Source organism: Lipotes vexillifer, unplaced genomic scaffold (genome assembly GCF_000442215.2).
Source record: "Lipotes vexillifer unplaced genomic scaffold, Lipotes_vexillifer_v1.1 scaffold1679, whole genome shotgun sequence".
Lineage (NCBI taxonomy): Eukaryota > Metazoa > Chordata > Mammalia > Artiodactyla > Lipotidae > Lipotes > Lipotes vexillifer.
In genome coordinates this window covers 1,001,635-1,024,869 of record NW_006796614.1, presented here as the reverse complement: position 1 = coordinate 1,024,869, position 23,235 = coordinate 1,001,635, and the positions used below count along the sequence as shown (strand labels likewise).

The following is a 23,235-nucleotide window of genomic DNA, read 5'->3' as shown; positions in this document are numbered from 1 at the left end:
CAAGAAGGAAAGAAACTGACATACTTAAAGTAGGAACACATTTAATAACAAGATTTCTGAATTTAAGGCTGTGGTATGAAGGTCAGAGAGAACCTTCACTAGCTTTCAAGAAATCAAAAATTTGCAGAAATTGCAGGAAAACACTAATTGCGAGCTCAGTTTTTTGCAGCACCGGAACGGAACAAGTGTTTTAAATAAGAATTCTGGTAAGCTGATGAAAAATCTTCACCTCTAACACCTGCTGAATCCAATGCACTTACCAAGACATAATAATGGCTTATACTCAATTCACATTCTAAGTCTTATGGAATTGCCTTCATTGGCAAAATCTAATAGACAACTTTGCTGGCAAAGAGAGGTAGTCTAGCAAGCATAGTTCCAAGATTCACAGGCACTTCAGTACAATGGAAAGAACAGAAAAGAGTAGAAATGAATGTTAGTTGCCTACTTTTCTATCTATATCTTTACAATGTTCATAGTCACATCCATATTTATCTTATCCCTACCCATACCCTATGTATATCATTATCTATATCCATTTCCATATCTAAATGTATACCTAGCACATGTTTCTAACATTGTGAATTTGCCATCCTCACACATGATGCCTTTTTGGGAATTTTATGTTTGATAGAAGCTACAGCTCATTTACTCTCAACAAATTATATAATCATTCAAATATTGCTGCAGCCATCTTTTCCTTTAATATTACAATTACTGTCATCTTGACATAACCATGAATTATGCTGTTGTACTTCATATACCCCAATATCAATAGGTTATGCATGATTTATTCTCACAGAACAGTCATTACTTTAAAGATCTATTTGTTCCTGTGGTTTTCCCATTCATTTTGAAATTAAATAGGTTAACAGTTTATTTCAGCTGATAATTCACTGTATATTGCCTGGATTATTTTTAAGAACTGTATAACCAAAGTAAAATCGTAAGATTATTCAAATCCAAAAATCTTACTGTGAGTAATGAGAAACCACCGTGGAAATGCTGGTATTATAATAGAATTTATCCTAGTCTTAGTATGCCACTGAGTGCAGACAAAAGGGCAATGGATTTTGAGTCATAGCACTAATGAAACTAACGTTTTATGGCTATTTCTTAGGTTCCAAAAAATAAGAATATATTAAAAAAAGAATGTGTAAGAACTGAGTCACTTTGCTGTACAGCAGAGATTGGCCCAGCATTGTAAATCAGCTCTACTTCAATGAAAAAAAAAAAATACACCAGACCATTCACATGAATTGTCTTACTCAACAATCACAAAATCCTGGGACTTTGGTAATGTTACCAGTTTTTAAATAAAGATCCCTCTCTCGAGAGGCATGGACATACACACACTAACAAAGGTAAGGCAGATAGCTAGTGGGAAGCAGCCGAAGGGCACAGGGATATCAGCTGGTGCTTTGTGACCGCCTGGAGGGGTGGGATAGGGAGGGTGGGAGGAAGGGAGGCACAAGAGGGAAGAGATATGGAAACATATGTATATGTATAACTGATTCACTTTGTTATAAAGCAGAAACTAACACACCATTGTAAAGCAATTATACCCCAATAAAGATGTTAAAAAAAAACCTCCCTCTCTCTTTCTGCATTCCTCACATCGGTTTTCCCTCTGTCTCACTATAAGCAGTAATATGCTAATAGCCATTTAATTTAAAACTGTGACTTTTATGTTAATTCTCTTAACTAGAGAAAGTTTGAAATATTGCAATCAGTTGATAGGTACATTAAAAATGTATATATTAAAAGAGCCCTTTGATTACATTGTTAAAGATAGTATAGATCTAGTCATTCTTCATGCTCAAGTCTCGTGGAAATAATAACATCTCACTGGTAAAAGTTGATAAACACATTTAGATAATGATACAGGCATCATTTTTATCCACCAGTGTTGATGTTTTAAGGGTTTCTGTTACATTAAGCTATAAAATGGGACATTTATTGCCATTAATTTAAGAAGATCTTAAACGAACAACCTGTTATTTAAAAAGCATATGCATTGACATTTTAAATGACTTTCTGGTAATTTAAATTTCTATCATTTTTGCATTAATTACCAAATAATTATTTTAGTACTTTTCATATTAGTCATCGATATAAAGTTACAAGTTAATCATTTAATTCTCTCTGTAACTAGATACTCATTACAGTATGAAATATCATTAATGTTTCTGAATCTTTTTAAGAGGAAATGCTCCAAGAATGTTTTCATCTATTAAAAGCAGGCATGAGAAGTGATAGGACCACTTGCTTTAAGTGTGTGAATTTTAACACATTCCACATCTTCTGATGAATGTTTTGTCTAGTAAGTAACAAAATGCTAAAATGTGATTAGGGGTGCATATGGGATTAGGGGAAAGGTAGAATAGTGGTTATACATTAGAAATTATTAAATGTAAGATGAAAAAACAACCAACATGCTCTGCCGTCCTGTCACAAGAGAGAACTTACTGAAACAATGGCCATAAAGTAGTTCATGACGAAACATTAACCAAATACAAATGTGAAATAGAGGAAATATTTTGAATTTTTCATGAAACTAAATGTATTAAAGGGAAATTATTGTTCTTTAATCTGAGTTTACATGCATTTTTTTTTTTTTTGCGGTGCGCGGGCCTCTCATTGTTGTGGCCTCTCCCGTTGCGGAGCACAGGCTCCGGAAGCGCAGGCCCAGCGGCCATAGCTCACGGGCCCAACCGCTCCGCGGCACGTGGGATCTTCCCGAACCGCGGATCTTCCCGGACCGGGGCACGAACCCGCGTCCCCTGCATCGGCAGGCGGACTCTCAACCACTGCGCCACCAGGGAAGCCCTACATGCATTTTTAAGCATCAAATTTATGGTGAGAGAAAATATTGATTGTTGTGATGTCATAAAACAAAGTAGCTACATAGCAAAATTAATATAGTTCAATACTTTATTGGCTACTCCTCAAATTTTAACTTTTATAAAAAATAATATCTGAAGGACATTAACATTGCATCATCTAGGACTTTCCCCTGACATTTCTGTTTGCTAATCTTATTTAGTTTTCCTAGTCGGGAAATATCTTTGCTAACCACTGGTAACCTTTGCCATAAAGGTATCAACATGTACAGGCAGTGGTTCCCCATTAATTTCCAGGCCTTTAATTCAATGACTTCATAATTATGACACAGTTTTTTACCAGCCTCAACTACTTAAAGCTATCATGTGATCGTGTTTTTATCTATTTCACATATTTGTTAAGAAATTTATATGGGCATTGTGGAGAAAAAAGATGAATTAAATATGCATTTTGCCCTCATGGAAAAATCATTTCCCCTATGGGAAAATCAATGTGTTAAATTCAGGTAAAATACATGTATATTTAACTACTGTAATTTATAACTCACATTGAAGATAAAAATCATATTAGTTTTACCTGAAAAATAAATGTTTAAATTATATAGTTATATCCTAAAAGCTATTTCAAATAGGTATACATAAAATATATGGTCTCCCTTTAACTCTTAAGATTAATAACATGGTAAAAAATAACTCTGAACAAGAGTCTCTAAATAGACTATTTGGATTTTCTTAACAATTGGCATTTCTTTACATTCTCATGAATGTAAAAAATGTCTTGCAAACACTGTTCCAAGAACAAATTTTTGATTTGAAAAAGAAAGCATTATGATGGCTTTCACATTTTTCTATCATTCCAGTTCATTAATTTAACCATGTTAAGAGAGTCTCTTACATGGAATGCATTGCATGAAGAACTGGTGATAAACTATGGAGCTCCAAGCATTGACTTCAGGAAGTTTAGTGCCCAAAGGAGAAAGATAGAAGCTTAATAAATAATCACACATAAATATTAAATTATAAAATGAAGTCTTGTAAAGAAAAGTAACTAATGGGATTCATAACTTAAAGTTTATTTTCAAATCAATCAAGTAATGTATCACAGGAGGGAGTAAAACAAGTTACTGTAAATCCTCATAATGGTACAACTATCATGAAAATAAGTTTAAAAACATACATCTTCCATCATTTACTGAAGTGAAAAAGAAAACTAAATCTTCCATTATACAACATGCCACTACATACTGAGTATTTAAGGATAACTGGAAAAAACCTTGCTTTTGATAAATGGGAAAAATTCTTCACATTGTCCTCTATCATTTTGGAAAATTTAATGGTAAAAGGTTCTAAATATTGCCTAAAAATATTGGATATTTAATGTATCTGAACAAGTATAAAAATCTGAGATTGCATGTAAAATAATTTGTATGTGCATTAGTAGTTCAAATATTTAATATTTTGATTTAATAAATGTGCCAAAGACAATGAGAGGATAAACAGGGTGTTCACTAGAAAATGGGACAAAACAGTATGTTGTAGTCTTAGACCTGGCCCTATTTTGAACTTGATCCAGTTGTTTAATATCTCCCAGTCCCTTATGCCTTCTAATCTGAGGGTGAAATTGCATGTTTTACCTATATTGAAAGGTTTTCAAAACATTATTTTCAAATAAATGTTGCACTGATAGGCTCTGAATCTACTTGTTTTGTATAATATCAACATGGGTCTCAGTGAATTACAGTGGTCACTAGGTTCCATGGGACCTCTATTTTCATTTGTAGAATAAATTAATATTTTAGACTTTTTAAAAATGTATATTTCAAAGCCCAAAAGAGAGCTATGCATTGGTTTCCTACTGTTGATGCAACAAATTACTGCAAACTTAGTGGTATGAACAACATGAATTTATTACTTGCAGTCTGGAGAACTGAAGTCCAAAATGTATTTAAGTGGGCTGAACTCAAGGTGTCAGCAGGACTGCATCTCTTACGGAGGCTCTAGGAGAAAATCTGTTCCTTGACTTCTCCAGCTTATAGAGGCTGCTTGCCCTTCTTTGGCTTGTGTCCCTCTTCTAGCTTCACAGCCAGAAACATCACTCAAACCTCTGCTTTCATAGTCACATCTATTCTCTCTCTGATCCTCCTACCTTCCTTTGATAAGGACCCTTGTGAATACTTTGATCCATCCAGATAATCTACGGTAATTTACTATTCTTAAGATTTTTAACTTAATCACATCTGTAAAGTTCCTTTTGTCATACAAGGTGACATATTTACATATTCCAGGGATTAGAGCCCAGGCAATTTTGGAAGGCCACTTTTCATAGTATAATATCATATATAACATCATAACAGTCTGGTTATAAGGGTAAATAGGTTCTCAGACTTTTTTTTGTTGCAAAATCATTTGTCCTTTTTTTTCCCTGACAATGTTTCTTATTTTTCTGAAAAAATACTCTGAGCATTTAAAGTGGGGAATACTTTATTTTTACATCTTTATATCAAGAAATAATGTTGAAAAAATCTAGAAAATTATTTAACAACCAACTAGTTCCCCAATTACCCAGAAATTCTAGTACTAGGTATATTCTCAAGAGAAATATGTATAAATGCTTACAAAACATGTAACACATGTTCGTAGCAGTATTATTTATAAAAGACCCAACTGGAAAAAAAAAAGTCCACCAACAATAGAATGGATAAATAAATTGAAGTATATTCATAAAATGGAATCCTATAGAGCAATAAAAATTAAGTTCCATACTACTGCTATAATAATACAGAGGTAATGTTGAGTCAAAGAAGCCAGAGGCAGAATAATTTTATTATATGACTTTATTTATATAAACTTTTAAGACATGGAAAACTAATTGTTTCATTAGGAGTCCAGGACTGCACCTAGCCTCTGATATATACCCATTATGGTAGGCAGAATAATGATTCCAGAATAATGGTTCCCTCAGAACCTGCGAATATGTTCTATCCCATGGCAAAAGGAATTTTACAAATGGAATTAAGATTACAGATGTTATAATAGGAAGATATTTGAATTATCCATTTGGGCACAATCTAATTACATGAGCATTTAAAAGCAGAGGCAGAAGAGGCAGAGAACTTCTTCCAGCCTGAGGTAGAAGAGGGAGCAGCAGAGAGATGAGATAGAAGGGGAAACCACAGATATCTGGAGAATGAGAAGAACTTGGACTGCCATTGCTGACTCTGGAGATGGAGGAAGGGGGCCACAAACCAAGGAATGCCTTCAATTTCTAAAAGCTGAGAGTAACCCCAAGCTAACAGCCAGCAAGGAAAGGAGGACCTTAATCTTACAATTTCATGAAACTGAATTCTGGCAATAGCCTGCTGAATTTGGAAGTGAAGCAGATGTAACTGCAGAGTTTCCAGAAAGCAATGCAGCCAAGCTGACACCATGATTCCATTCTTGCGAGACTCTAAGCAGAGAATCAGTTGAGTTATGCTCTGCCTAGATCCACGTAACTGTGAGATAATAATGGGTGTTGTTTAAGTTTGTGATAACTTGGATTAAGTATAGGAAAATAATATGCTTGTTCTTTAAAAGAAAACTAGGCACATAATAAAAATTTACAATATCTGACCATGAAGCAAATTTGAATGAATTTCAAAGGATTAAATTCATAGAGAAAATGTTATCTGACTATAATGCAAATGAGATACACATTGGTAACAAAATATAACTAAAGTAACCCATATGTTTATAATTTAAGTGATGTATTTCTAACCGTGGAACAAAGAGGAAATCACAAAGGAATACAGAAAAAAGTTTGACTAGGTCCCTTGCAGGGTGTAGCTTATGCAGCAGAAAGAGGAAAATTTAAAGCTGTAAATGCTTATATACTCTAGAGAAAATTGTTATGAAACTGTTTAAGAATGGACTTTTCTGTATTTTCTGTATATATATATATATATAATAAATACTTTTTTTTTTTTTTTGGCCTCACCGTGCGGTATGTGGGAATCTTAGTTCCCGACCAGGGATCGAACTCACGCCCCCTGAAGTGGAAGTGCGGAGTCTTAACCAATGGACTTCCAGGGAAGTCCCAAGAGTGGATTTTGATAAGGAAGTTGATGAAAACATACTGAACAAAGTATATATAACCCAAATGTTCATCAACAGTGAGTGAATAAATGAATTGTGGTATATTTATTGCAGTAGATTCCTATACAACAGTGGTTCTCAAAATGTGAACCATGTATCCTTGAAAGTTCTGAGACATTTTCAGGGGGTCCATGAAATCGAAATTATTTCCATAATACTACTGAGGCATTATTCACCTTTTCCTCTGTATTGGCATTTGCCCTCATGCACAAAAGTAATGCTGGGTATAAAACTGCTGGTGCATTAACACAAGTCAGTGACTTCAAACTGTACTAGTAATCATTAGTTATTGTATTCTTTACTGCCACACACTTGCAGTGCAAAAAAAAAAAAATCCAATTGTACTTAAGAATGTTCCTGCTAAAGCTATAACTAATTATGTCATTAAATGTCCACCCTGTAATACTCCTCTTTTTAATGACCTGTGCAACAAAATGGAAAAAAATGAAAAAACAACAAACAAAAACCTTTCTATGCCTCCTAAAATATGATGGTTGTCTGAAGGAAAAATAGCTTGAGTTATCAGCTGAACTAGTCACTTTTTTCATGGAACAAACTTTTTATTTGAAAGAATGATTAACAGATAAACTATGGTTAGTCACACACAGGCATTTGGTGTCTATTTCCCCCCTGCCCCTCCGAAAAATATGAACCTGACTTGTTACTTCAAGGAAAACAACTGACAGGATTTGCTGTCAGTGATGAAGTCTGAGTTTTCAAGTAAAAAATTAGAATTTTGGAAAACTTCAATCCACCACTGTAAGCTTTAGAGCTTCCCGAAGTTTAAAGATTTTTCTGGTGCGATCAATAGAAATAAAAATGTGATTTTTAAATATTTTATAATGAAGTGTATCAATATTTGGAAGATCTCTCTCAGTGAACCAATGTATTTCAAATGACCAATGCATGCATAATGTTGAAAAATGCATGAGTAAATATAATCTATTGCAAGTACAAGGTGAACCAAAGGACTTTAATGTTACAGAGTGCAAAAAAATTAGCTGATATGGTTTGAATTCAACATTGTAACTAGTCAAGTTTTCATGTGGTATCAAAGAAGAATAACCACTTTTACAAGCAAAAGCTATTAGAATATTTTTCCCTTTTACAACTAAATGTCTAAGTGAGATCAGGGTTCTTCATACCCATCAAACAAAATAACATATTGCAATATATTCAATAAAGAAGCAGATATGATAATCTAGCTACTTACCACTAATGGGACAGGCATTAAAGAGATTTGCAAAAATAAAGCACAGTGTATTCTTCTCGTTTTTTGTTTTGGAAAAGATAGTTATTTAATACTAAAATATTATTTATGTCAACACATAATGGATTTATTCTGGATATTTTTAAATGATATTACTAATGCACATTTTAAAATGTTTCTCAGTTTAAACTTAAATAGCGTAAATATTGATAGATCTAGCCCGCAATATCTTTTTGGGGTTCTTAATAAATTTTTAGAGTAAGTAGTCCTGAGACAAACGAGAACTACTGCTATTCAGAAATAAAAATATTTGATAATTTCAGTACAGACTAATTCTACCTATGTAATGTTGGGCAAAAAGAGCAAATATATTAAAAAATAATATAATTCCATTGCATAAAATTTTCAATCCTTACTCTCATATTAAGAATAAAAAAATGAGAACGTTACATAAAGGGCAATTCATAGAAAATTTTTAAAATTATTCATCTTTATTAGTTTTATAAAAATTATATCCAACGAATGTGCTTTTTCTTATTTTTAATTTTTCTTTTCTGCTTTATTAAGTGTCAATTGTAAATTATATTTTATATAATTGAGCTTATTATATGCAATAATTTATTAGCAAAATAAGTAGTAAATTATGGGCAAAAATATCAGACAAATATTTATGTAAACTTATGCATTATTAACCTAAAATAATTTGCAACTATTAATTTTAGTAGAACTTTCTGGAATCTGATAAAACAAAATCACTTCTCACATGTAGACATTTTACTTTCAAGATTTCATATTTAGATCACATCTCTTCCTTTAATATTAAATTTCATGAAATATTTCCCACTCATATATATTTTAAACTGTCAGGAAAATTCAACAAAAATGTCTTCTAAGTGTTACTAAAATCAACAGCTAAAATATGCACAGACCCATAATCTCATAACTTACTTCCCAAAGTTTGAATTGATCAATATTTTCATATAGATGATATATGGGATAGACATGATAAACAGTAACAGCACGCACACATAAATAAACATATTTATATATACTTATAGCAATTGCTTCCGATGAGTGACGTGTTCTAATCAACATGTCATAAATTAATTCACACCACACACACTCACAAAGCTTAGGGATTTGATAAAATGACTTTTAATACTCTTTAACTCAATTAGGAAAAATGTCTATAGCTAATAATTAATTCTGTTTATGTTTCAGGTTAACAGGATTCCATCTGCCACCACCAGTGACAAGTACCAAATCTGTGTTCTCACTACGTTTGACCAGTGATTTTGCAGTTAGTGCTCATGGATTTAAAGTATACTATGAAGGTAAGTGATGGTAATATAAAAGGACCACTGCCCAGTTCAATGTAGTAAAACCAAAATTCTCCAGGGTAAAAATAGAAGAAAAATCACCAGGACAGAAGTCATAGTTCATGCTGCTACATCAAATCTTATACCAAGATTCACCTTCTCAATAATCATCAATATATAATAAAAAGCTAGACTTAGTAGGCTTTAATGTTTCATTGCAGTATGCCTAGACAGAGGAAAATCTTGCCCTTAAATCTTCTTAGGAGATGAGACCATGGCATCTCTATAGGTTTAAACCTTAATAAAAGGGAACAGAATCTGAGAGTAAAAGGAAACTAGGCCTGATTTGAGATTCAGGCATCACAGACTCCACCCTATTCTCTGTTCTTTGCCTCTCTGCCATAAAATAAACTGGTCATTTGTGTTCTCTGCAAGTTAGAATAAAGAGAAAATTCTATTAAGAGACAAGAGCTTACATTTTTCATTTTAAACCAGTATTTCCAGTCCCACAGATCCATAATCCCTTAACCACAAAGAGGAAAATAAAGAAGCACTTGAAACTGATGTTTTTTATCTGGAAGTTTGCTACAAGCTCACTTAGTATCAAAACCGGAACTTACTGGAGGTCATTTATAATCTTTATTTATCCCACATAGTGTGGGTACTCATGTTTCACTATACAATTATTGTTTGATAGCTGGGTGACACCACAGGCTCTGCTGATGGTGTTAAAAACGTACAGGATCTGTACTGTTTTCCCTTTTTAAAGTGTAAAAAAATCTGAAGGTAAAAATAACCTGTTCTCAAGTGCTTCATATTGAGGTCATGTAGTTGTAATTTCTTCTCTATGTGACTTGACAATAAAATCTCACCTAGTTTAGGGAAGGGTCCCTTCCTTACCCATAGGAATAGCATAACAGAATTCAACTCGCCTCCCCAGGACCATATTACCAGAATGCACCACACCAGATATAACATCATGATAAGAGATATACAAATACAGTAGCAGGGGTGGTTACTTTCTAAAGCACATAATAATTCAAAATATAATATGTTTAAAGAGCACACTAGAAAACAATCATATATAAAATAGAATTGCTTTAGTATACAGGTTAACAGTTTGCATATGGGGAAAGTTTTAAACTTAAAGTTTCATCTAGTGCTTTCTCCCTAGGAAAAAAATACCTGCTAGCAAGCTGTTGAGTAAAACTATTTTCTCTTTTTTAATATTCTTAATAATGCCATGTCACAGCAGTTTTGAACACTATCTTCTACCTAATACATTTCTGAACTGTCTTTCTCTAGCAGGGGAGGATGCATTCCAAGACTTATTTTCCTCCATTGTGATAGTAATAATCATTATTTTTGAAGGTACTTTCACAATAGTTGAATATTTTTTATCTTGGCAACTTAATTCATAGTTTAAAACACTACAAACACAAAGGTTTAATTTTAAGTGTAATTTTGGCAATATTGAAGGAGTTAGTAATACAATAGTTTTCTATTAAAGGCTCCATAATAGAAAACTTGTACTCTGTTCATCAAAGTATAAAGATATTTTAGGTTAGTTTATTCTTTCAGCGAATACTAAGTATATTGAAATTGTAGGAACTTGGAAGATGTATTATAATATTGCCATACTTTCTGGCTTGATTGTCAAGTTTCATGAAATACTGTCAAAAATATTTTCATAGCTCTCCATTGTTTCTACATATACAACATTAAATTTCTGTCTTTTCTGCTTCAGTGAAAATGGATTCATATATCTTCATGACATTTCAATGTATGTTTGGGAGATCCTGACTTAAAATATAAGGTACTAGGCAGCTGGGTAGTACTGAGGGATTGGTCATCATCCTGCAGAACATCTTCAGGTATTGATTTGTGATGGGTATCTTCTACCATGTTTATTAGTTTTCTATGGCTACCATAGCAAACAACCAGAAATTTAGCAGCAAAACAACAAAAATATATTATCTCACAGTTCTGTAGCTGAAAAGTCCTGGTCGTCTCTGCTAGTCCTCTGCTCAGAGTTTCATAAGGCTGAAATAAAAATGTCAGCTGGTTAGGCTTTTGTCAGAAGGCTCTGGAAAAGATCTATTGCCCACCGTTTTTAGAGGCCTCTCTCTTCCTTGCATGTAAGACGTACATTTGTGAGCTAGCCACTGGTGAAATGAATCCTTCTCATACTTGAAAACGCTCTGATGTTCCCTTCTTAGTGCATCTCTCTACTACCTTCTTTTCCCACACATCTCTGACTTCAGCTGGAGAAATTTCTTAGCTTCTAAGGGCCTATGTCATTAGATTAGCCTTGATTATCCATGTAGACCCAATCACCCCAAGTTAAAGTCCTTAAGCATAATTACACGTGCAAAGTCCTTTTTGCGAGGTAATATGATATATTCACAGGTTCCAGGGACTCTGGGGTGTGTGTGGGGGCATGTGGGTTAGGCTTCATTAGTCCTACCACACCATGTGCAACACTATGTAATATTTTACAGAGGGAGTAGCTACAAGCATTTATTTATTTAACCACAGCCAATGACACTGTCAAGTCCAACTGGTAAGTATTGTGAAGTTCAGAAAACTTAGTTTGAAATTTCAAAGACTGTCCTCTAAATTTACACCTGTATTTTTGTTTTGTTGTTTTGTTTTTTTTGCAGGATGAACCTAATGTCTGAATCTTATTTTCATTTCATCTCCCTCCATATAGTCACTTACTAATAATTATTTTATTTTTTAAAGTTTCCTGAGACTTTGTCCTTGTATACTAGAATTTATGAGATCTCTATTTATTAGTGATATTTGTGCATTTTTCTGTGTTTCTCAAACTGCCAATAGTGGACCACATGTATCAGAATCATCTGGAGAATTTGCTAAAATGTGGAATTCTTGGCCCCAATTACAATCCTGAATCAGATTGTGGAGTGAAGCCGTAGAATATGCATTGCAATTCCAGTTGCAAATCCAATGTAGAATAATTGATAAATGTACGTCATCTGTGATCTTCACAGACCTTCTCTGTTGTTACAAACTTCTGCTGTCTTACTTCAGCCCATATACTTTAAAACTGTGGAGGGTGATGTTCCCGTTTCACAAATTTTGATTGAGTTTCAGAGCTCTTAACCATTTATCAGAAATGCTTTTAAACTTCTTGAAGCTGAAGCTGAGAGGTGTTAAATTTCTGTGGAAAAATTTCCCCATTAATATCTAGCTGAATATATTTTTATTTTTCCTCATTATTGTCCATCATACACTTGAATTTCTTGTCACTGTTTCTCAAAATTTGTTTCATAGAACTTTGTTTTCATATGTTTCTTAACATTTATAAAAACAAATGAGTAGAATAGTGTTCTGTGAAACAAGTTGGAAAAACACTAGTGTATACTAAGTTGAATAGTCACATAACCATCTTTCAAAATTTGATCAGGAGTCTAAGAGAAGTAATCCACTCAAGAGTTGCAGCTCTGAGCTAACACATCAGTGCTAAAGACAGAACTGTAGCATGATGAGGCAGTCATTGCAATCGACTTGGAAAGAGGGTGAAATGGAAGAATGCCAAGTTTAGTATAGAAATTAATTGAATAAAACTTGTTACCTAAATATAGTCCTTTAAGCAAGTGCATAAACAAAAACTCATAAAAAACTTATGGATAATTATAAGGGCTCTGAAGCAAAGAACAAACATCTTCTGAAAGACATTGTGGCTAGAAGAGATAATACACAGAACTGAAAGTAACAATATGTTCAAACTGCAAACTTCTGGTCATTTTGATTAAGTATAATTATTTTTTCCTAGTGATAAAGAAATAACAGAAACTACTGATCCATCTTTAAAAAAATCTTATAGTTCTATATATCTACATATTGTTAAGAACAGTGATGATTCTGACATTTTACCCTATTAGAAAGTTAACAAGTTAGCCTGCCACAGTTTCAGGGATGCTGGCAGAAGACAGAAAACTACTGAGTCAGGGACAAAGGGCTATATTACATACAGCAATAGAAATAGAGTATCAGCAATTATTCAGGTGCCCAGAGCCTCAGTTCTCAACAGGGCAATGAGAACAGGGCCAGGTGATGCCCACATATACAGGAAAGGAACTCTTAACTTAAGGAAACAGGATCTTTTATAATAGATAGTAAGTAAACAGGCCCTTTGCTCTGGAGGAAGATAGTATTTCCATATTGCTGCTGAACAAAGAGAGTCACTACCTCTCCTTGTAAGATGTGGAAAATATGAGAGGCATCTGGAGAATTGTTCCCCAACACATGCATAGAGTGTTCTACCACCACAGCATCTGGATTCAATAAATGTTAGACAATTTTCAATCACTTTTAAAAATTCCAAATGAATGATACCTTTAAGAATTATTATATGAAGATCCTCATATGGGTAGATGCTAATCTAAAAGTTTCAACATTTTTATTGGCTATATATAGTATTATTTTTAAAAGCATTTAATAAGCTACAACATTCTATATATAGTTTTGGATAATTTTGTAAATATCATCTGAAAATAATGAGTGCTCTTTCTTTTCTTCCTTCTTTTCCATGCTGTAAGGGGTGTTTGTTGAACTCTCTTTCAGTAGTGTGGGATATATCTCCTCCATCACGATTTCAAAAGGATTTATCCAACTACATTTATTTGTACAATCAGTCTCCCATTTTGTCTTTTTATACTATTTTTTGTTTGTTTTATACTAGGGTAATACTTGTTCATATTATGCACTGAGTACATTTTCCTAATACAGTTATCACAACATAAATCCCAGATGACTATAAATAATTAAATTTTGAAATGAAAATGTATAGTCCATGAAGAAATATAGCAGAATATTATCAGCTTATGGGAGAGGAAAGCTTTCAAACTGCAAAGGTCAAAAGGAAAATATGGCACTAAGGAAAAGATTGATTGATAGATTAGACTAAATAAAATGTGAAAGCTGCTATATAATAAATAAAAAGCCACTTTTATATTAAAAGGCAAAAGAAAATATGGATTTAAAATCTAAAATCTGTAAGATATAAATTTACATTATATTTATATAATATAAATAAGTATACTTATATTTATATTATATATAAATACTATTGTCTCTGATAGAAAAATTGTCAAAGATATTAATTGAAAATTTACTAAAACATTAAAAATACCCAAGAGTATGTGAATAAAGGACTTCAATTTAACATAAATTTATGATTAATACTAATCTTATGCTTTGAAATATTTTTGGCTTGTGGATAGGAGAAAATGACAAAAGGATTTTCTTGAACTTAGTAGCCATGAAAAAGAAATATGAGATGAAACCAAAGTAATTAAAAAAGTATATTTGTTCAGATTAGAGATTTATCAAATGAAATCTTTCAAATATGAGTTGATGTATGAAAAGAGAATTTATCTATATGAACTTCTGTTTATGAATTGGGGAAAGATACAAGTTATGGAAGCAACTGATTTATATGGGATACTACAGAAACTTATAATGTTCAAAGGTTCCACATTATTAACTTAAGGAATTAGTCTGTTAGATTACATTTCAATTTTGTAAATGTGAAAATTATGGCCATATATTATTTCATTCTGCTCTCGAGTCAAGCTGATATAATTTCATTTATAGTGGAAAATAAGTAACACAATATCTGTAACACAAACTTTATATATTTCTAATAAACCATGTATGTCATTTTATCAGCAGTTGTTTACAAAGACACAAATACATTTAGCACATGAACTAAATTTTGTGAGGGAGGTTTACTTCAAATTTGTGTTATATTTGCTTGTTTGATAATAACATTATCACTTTAGATACCCAATCTGCATCTGAAATTGATAAATAAAATTCACCATAGTAAGTGACCAGGTCCTCCTGCTTTTAACTTCTAGATACTGATGTGCCGCAGGACTCAGTCTTTGGCCCTCATCTCTTTACTCATGCTCTATGTGGGCTAATCTGCTCCAGTGTCTGAAAGAAACATGGATACACTGAACATATCTATCATTTAGCTATTGCTATAGGACAATCACAAAACCTCAGGGGGATGCAAAATTAATATTTATTGTTCAAGCTTATGAGGGGGTTGGCTCTGTCACACTGGTAATCTTGGATGGACTCACTCATGTTTCTGCTTAGTGGGTAATCTGGCTGACCTCATCTGGGACAACTTGAGGTGATTTGGCAATACTCAAGTGTCTCATCCACTAACAGGATATTTTAGGTATGTTCTCGTGCCCATACCCAAGATGTAAACATGAGAAAAATGGAAATGCAAAAGCACTTTTAAAATCTCTGCTTGATTTGGTCTGCTAACTTCCCATTGGCTAAAGGAAATCACATAAACAAGCCAAGGTTCAGACAACAGGACCATGACAACATATGGCAGAGGGCATGCATAAAAGGGAGATGGGATAAAGAAATGGTGGCAATTTTGCAATTATTTTACTATAATTTCCCATCATATTTTCCAACCTGATATCTTCGCTAAATTCCAAATTGTCTCATCCCCGTGTCTTTCTCAACAAAATGGCAATGCAATTCATTCAACTGTTCAGGTCCAAAAACTTTGGGGTCATGCTTTATTCCTTTCTTGTTCTAGCAACTTACATCTAATTCAAAGGCAAATATTGAATCAAAATATGTCTTGAATCTTACCATTTCTCACCATCTTTACTACTACTACCCTAAAGTCCTAACAACTATCATCTCTGCCTGGATTTAACTAGACTACTACATTAGACTCTTGTCTGCTTTCCTAGCTTTCTCTCTTGCCTTCCCAACACCTGTGTACTCTTCAGTAATAGTCCTTAATACTTCCTTGCACAAAACCTTTTTATGACACTTCTGTTTATATCCAATTGTCAGATTATAGTCACATGAAACTTGGCTGCACTGGGGGCTGGGAAATGCAGTCTTTTATTCAAGATGTTAATATGTCCAGCTAAAAATTGTATTGCTATGAATGAAAGGGATAGAAGCTAATAAGGAGCAATTAGAAGTTTCTGCCACAGTGTCAGAATAAGAAACAGTACATACTCTTTTTTCCCCATAGATGGACTATGCATAGTTTAGTTCAACATATCACACAGGTGTTTTGTCTAGTTTTTTTTTCCTACTAGTATTTTTGTTCTTCCAGTTTTATTGAGATATAACTGACATGCAGTACTGCATAGGTTTAGGCATAATGATTTGACTTACATACAACATGAAATGATTATCACAAGTTTAGTGAACTCATATAGATATAAAATTTCAAAAATAGAAAAAAGTAATTTTTCCTTTTCATGAGAACTCCTAGGGTTTACTCTTTTAACAAATTTCATATATAACATACAGCTGTGTTAATTATAACCATCATGTTGTACAGTACATCCTTAGTGCTTATTTATCTTATACTGGAAGTCTGTACCTTTTATTCATCCAATTCCTCCTCCCCCACACCTCCTGCCTCTAGTGACAAGTCTGAACTCTCTGTAAGTTTGTTGAAACAGCACATATTCTTGTTTAATATCCGTTTATAAAGATAAAAATATTGTGGTTCTACCAATAAAAAAGGCATGGGACACAGTCTTATCTATTTACTAATGTCTTCCAAAACACATGTTATAAGCACCTATCATGTTCTAGACATTATATTAGGTGTTAGAAAACCTTTAATATGGCTCTCAGGATGCTTATGATTTGGTGGAGAAAAAGAAATAAAAGCAACGAATATCCTAACAATTTACAAAAGTATTTAAATCCTTTTATATTGACACAAACTAATTTGGTCAGATAAATATTATCATTCTTATCTACACATAAAGAAAAACAACATGATTGACTTACAGATAGCAATATGCTGGAGCCGGCTCAGAGGGCATCAGGAGAGCAAATTGTGCAATGTGAATTCTCTTCCCAACTCAGCATCTGGTGACTTCATGTTGATACCTTGAAAATGGCTGTGTTTGGAGTACTTACACAATGGAAATCAGCAAATTTTTAAAAGCAGGCTTTTTTGATTTTTGTTTGCCAGAACACTAGTTGTTAAACATTTACCAGCCCAAGGCAGTAATTGGCGCGCAGACTACTGGAACTAAGGCCTCATTCTTTGCATCGCTTTTACGTTGTTGAAAGCACGGCTTTCCAGGCTTTATAAGAATCACCTGGAGATCTTGTTAAGCAGCTGATTCTTATTTCAAACGTTTGGTGGGGCTCAGGATCCCACATTTCTAACAGAATCTTGTTGATACCAATCCTGTTAACCCACAAAACACAAACTACATGATGCAACATTTTTCTTACTTTTCAAAAAAATTTTCAGTGTCAGTTTGGTCATCACGTTATTTCAAAATATCATGTTAGCCATACTTTGGTGGTTTCAATAGGAGGTGAAATTTGTTGCAGCTAAACTATCCTACTTTTCCTCCTGTAATATGGTCGAAATTGATGTCAATCACTTTTCATTGTTAGAAATAAAACTCAGGTGAAGAGGGTGTTTCTGCACTCTACCTTGTTAGTCTTACATTTTGTTATTAGGAAGCAGTCTTATTCTACAAATTACAAAGTTCCATATTTCCAGTTGTCAACTTCTGAAAGCAATGAGTTATAAAGTTTTCTAGTGAGCAGATTGTAAGATAAATGAACCTATTATGCCAGCTTCAATTATAACAATGCCATTAGTTAATTTTGCAGTTGTCATTAGCTCTACATCTGGGGAAATAGTAAGGTTGATGCTGAGCATGAAATTCTTTATATCTAAGTTATTATAAATCCAAATTTTGTTACAGGAATTTTTAGGACACATCTTGTGTCATATTCTTTAAGAAAACAAACAACTTGGATTTGCATTATATTCTCTACTAACTTCTTCATGGGCAAGAATGTATTTTAAAAATACAGTATTTAGCAACAAACCCATAATAAAAGTATTTAATACTTTCATAATCTAAAGTTCAAGTTTTTACTTCTGTGTCCAGTTTCTTTCTTCAGTTGCTTCTCCTGAAACCTTCTTGTCCCTGGATTCACTAGCAGCATGTAGGACACTCATGTGGCACATTTCTCCTCATCTGGATAATTGTATCTTTTGATGTATTTATTTACTATAGTAAATATTAATTTTAGACAAAGAATCAGAGGCCTAATGACAGTCTCTGCTTAAATTAATTATTTTGTTTTCTCCTTTAAATTAATTTACTATTAACACACTATAAAACAAATGGTAAACGTATATAATTAAGACATTTAAAGTGAAATAATTTATAAGCTAATTCCTATATATAATTGTACTAAAATTTTTTAGGAAACATTTAAAGGCAAATATTTGACATAAAACCTTCTTTATAATGATAAAATCTTTGTATTTTCAGTTTTAAAATCCCCATAGTTTCAAGTAGTTTTTACAGCATATATTCTGATTTTGATTTTATGGTCTCCCCTCATTAGTGGGTCTAAACATGGTAATTTTATAATTTTTCATTTCCACAAAGTAATGATTTCAAAGGTAATATACAATGGGGAGAATTGTTCCAATTGGTAATCAGATAGAACAACTCTTAGAACTGCAATATTTAAAGCTCAATGTAAACCAAACAAACTCAAATATAAAACAGAAAAGAGTGTTGTTTCATCACTGTTTTTCTACAAAATCTTACGTTTATACCTCTTCATGGTTGTTTAGGTGTGTTCATAAAAATATCATCACATATATATGCTCCTCTTAATTTCCAGTATAGTAAACATTCTCCATTTTTTAACTTTAAGACAAACAAATAAAAAACAAGAATCAGGTAATGAGAGAAGCTTCTACTGTACATAATATCAGAGTTGGAATCTAAAATGTAGGCTCAATCTCTAGTTCCATTCTCTTTCCCATATGTGATGAAGGACTTAAAATATCCACATTTTACATTTACATATTCTAAGGTAATACTGTTGCTCAGCATTATTACAAAAAAAGTAATAGTGTCTTTTATATAATAAATCTTCCTGGGATTTATTGAAGTCCCAGGAATTGGCCATACATGAATCGAGAAATCAAAAGTTCAAGCCCTTTCTTACATTTTCATCTTCATTTCCTAGTCTTCCACTTGCATTCTAGAATCCAGCCTTCTTGAACTACTCATACTTTTCCAAGTGTGTAATGCCTTCACTCAACTGGCATTTAAAATATTATCATTGAATGAATATTTGGCTAGGTGAATAAATGAGTGCCAGCTGTGATCTATGACGACTTTAATATTGTGTGCTGCTAGAAAATAAATATGATCTGAATTGTTGGATCTAAAAGGATGCCTAAAAGTTTCAGGTAAACTAGAATTCTCAGGATTTCCTCTGTATTTGCATTTTTACCTCTTTTATTTTTTTAAAAAAGAGGAAGTTGTCTCCATTTTTGACATATAAAACTTCAATTATGCCTCTCCATCTTTGGCCAGATGCTGAGTACTAGTATTTAATGTTGTAAGGGTAAATCTAAATTCAAACTTAAAACTCTTGTAATATAACAGCCTTTCCCATAGCCAAATTCATTTTTATGTTAATGGGGTATTTTGTTGAAACTAATGGATCATTAGTCTCCTGTGAACAGAAGGTTCTAGTAGCAGTCTTCACAAATGATTTGAATTTAGGTGTAATGTTTGAATATTATAAGCTGTATTTATGGTAGCTTTATAAAATTTGGAGTGAATTATGGACTGCTGGGACTTGCTGTACTCTGGGAACATTTTCAGTGAATGTGTATCTAGAGTTTTTACAATTTTGCTTAATCTTTTGAGTTCAGGTTTCATTCTTTTTCCTTAAAGGACTAAAATTTTAAAAGATTCTGAAATATTTTCTGTATTTTAACTAATTCTCCAGTTGTGCACAAAGAGCATTCAGAAAGTTCAAGAAGGATGAAATTATTAGAGTTAGACTTTGTTTTTTTATTTTCAGATTAGATGAAAATAGGAACACAGGCTCTAGTTAAAAATTAAGAAAACAATATTTAATTTATGAATAATTATGATTCAATTAAACTAATTTATTTTAGCACTTAAGCAGCGAGATCAAGGAGAAAGCTCACTGAAATTCCATACACATTTGAAAAGTTCACTGGACAAATAGTCAATGGTATGTGTATACTTTTGTCAGAAAAATTTTTTTTTAAATTTAACAGTCAGACTGGATAGCAGAGGCCCTGCCCCACCAAGTTTCATGATCCTCAAAAAGTTAAATGTATCTCACCTTCAGATGTAAAAAGAGGAGACCCAACTAAATGGTTTCAAAAATATCTTCCAGATATTTATTCCTATGAACTTTAATAGTAAGGGGAAGAAAGGCAGATTATTTTTTCCAGCTTTATTGAGGTCTGATTGACAAATAAAAATTATATATATTTAAGGTGTATAATCAGATATTTAGATATTTGTATACATTGTGAAATGATTACCACATTCAAGCTAATTAACATATCCATCATGGAAAGGTAAATTATTGTATGTGCCAAACTTTTTGTAAAAGATGGGAGAAAAACGTTTAAGTGTCATGGGATTGAGGAGATTGTTCATTTTAAGAGGAATAACGGACAATTTCAAGAAATTATAAGTGCTTAATCATGGTGGGTAGTAGCAGGATAAGGAGGAGAGGGCCCCAAAGCAAGAATCAAGTTATCACTGAGCAAACAGGTTGGAAAATGTACACGTGAAGTCAACTGGATCGTGGACAACTGTGTCATATTCAGGATATTAAAAAGGATTTTGTTTTCTGAATAGCTGTGTCAGTAGGGCGTCTGCAGGTCAAAAGTGGGTCAAGTATATGGAAAGTTATGACATCTAACTGTAGAGGAACAGGTCACGTCAGGCATAAGGAAAGAATTAAAGGTTTGGTTTTTTTAAAATTTCAGCTTTATTGAGGTATAATTGACAAATAAAATTGTAAGAATTATATCTAGAAGAAAAATCATGTAACTAGATCCTAGGATCAGAGACAGGGGTGGCGCATAAACTGGCAAAGCAAGAACACATAAATTTCAGTCCACACACAGGAGTTAAATGCACTTCCTAGCTTTCTTTGTTTATGGGGATAAGTTTTGGAAGGCCTGGTTTGCTTCAGTTGAAAAATAATGTTTTCAGAACATGATGCAAGGATCATAACCCGTGATAATCCCTCACAGAAAGGAAGAGATGAGGTAGAGAGAAAAGAGTTGAATAAAGATGAGCAAATGGACCATTTAGAGTAGGAGAAAAATACAGAATAGTAGATGATTAAATATTCTCAAGAGAAATTGTTTTAAAATTAGAAAGTGAGGTAGGGAAAAAATGGAGAATTACACAGTAGTGAAGCACAAAAGAAAAAATAACCTTAAAATTGATTTTAAGGCAGAAAAATATGAAAAGAATATCAATTGTCCTTGGCTAATGAGAAAATCACAGTCCTATCTATACAAGTGGAGGGATGATAGAGCAGAAAGAAAAGCTTGACATAGAATTGATAAGAAAAAAAATCAATTGATTTTGTCAACTGATCTGTTCTAATGTCCCCAGCAATCCATACTGAGAGGGCCACTGAACTATCAGGTGTATCACCCTAGGAGCAATGTAAGTCCTGGTTTGGGAAATGTTACATGATAGCTCTGGTCTATGCATTGGTTTAGTTCATATCTGGACTTACACTCTGTGCTTTACTTTTAGTTTAACATCCATATTATTGATCTGTGTTCTTGTTATGAGAACTAAGTTCCTATTCTATTGGGAGTCAAGCAGTACACTTGTATCTTATGCCTCTCGTTAAGTGGAATGCCTTTTCAATTCTCTGTTTACCTGTCTGCCTTGAATTTTTACTACTGGGGCTTCCAGAATCTTTTGATACAGTACAGGGAGCTAGTGTCAAATTCAGGTACTGGCCTTTTTTAGTTTGGTCTGCCCACCACGCTTGGAATTCTTAATCTGCAATATATCTCTATGTGATATTTATGGTTTTGAGGAACAGAACCTAACATTTTAGTAAAAGATATACTTGGAAATATAATAATTTTTTGTTAGAGGCTTTCCCCAAATCTATGAGTTTGATATAAAAATGAAATCTTGCTAGTCACAGGAGAGAATGTCATGGAGAGTAGACAAAATTTGGAGAGATGAAAATGGTTGGGTTTTTTTCTTTGCTCTGTTGAGTTTGAGTTTGTGGTAGAACATCCCATCTGTATAAGAAATAGAGATATTTGCAAGTTTTCTGAATGTGAAATATTGAAGGAAAGGAAAAGAAGGTGAAAAATGAATATTTTCATAAAATTAGAAAAAATTAAAGAGGTCTAAATTGACATTTGTTTAGTATTTTTTCCATAGAATTACAACTTCATGTGCATGTACACTTAAGGAAAAAAACAGAGAGAAAGAATTGTTAATATTTTGTGGATCATTCTTTGTTATTGGTGATATATTAAGAGTGACACATGCTGTGAAAACCAATGTTTCAGATATTGGTTTATAGTTTATGGGTTTTGGTTCCTTCAGGAAGAAATTAGAGATTATCAATTTTGAAAATCGGACAGAGTCAGAGAAGAAAAGATAACTAAGAGGTAAGGAATTTGTAGAAATTAGATAGAAAGACAGTTTTCAAGAATTCATGAATGTTCTTTGGAAAGTTGATCAGATTTTTAAGGATTTGTTTTGTCTCAGATATAATAGAAGCAGTATGAAAGAAGATGAAAAGAGTAAATTGCACTTTGTGGTATCTGTGAGAAATTTAACTAAAATATTTGAACATAATATAATAAGCG

General features: G+C 32.9%; 1 protein-coding gene across 2 annotated transcripts in view; it reads left to right on the top strand.

Annotated features, from left to right (window-relative positions):
* CSMD3 (CUB and Sushi multiple domains 3) overlaps nt 1-23,235 on the top strand; it is a 1,097,972-nt gene that overhangs the window by 147,543 nt on the left and 927,194 nt on the right. For both annotated transcript variants that reach the window (XM_007468748.1, XM_007468747.1), the window contains exon 3: nt 9,409-9,521. In XM_007468748.1, the coding sequence (XP_007468810.1) occupies nt 9,409-9,521 (113 nt within the window). The remainder of the gene's footprint in view (nt 1-9,408; nt 9,522-23,235) is intronic.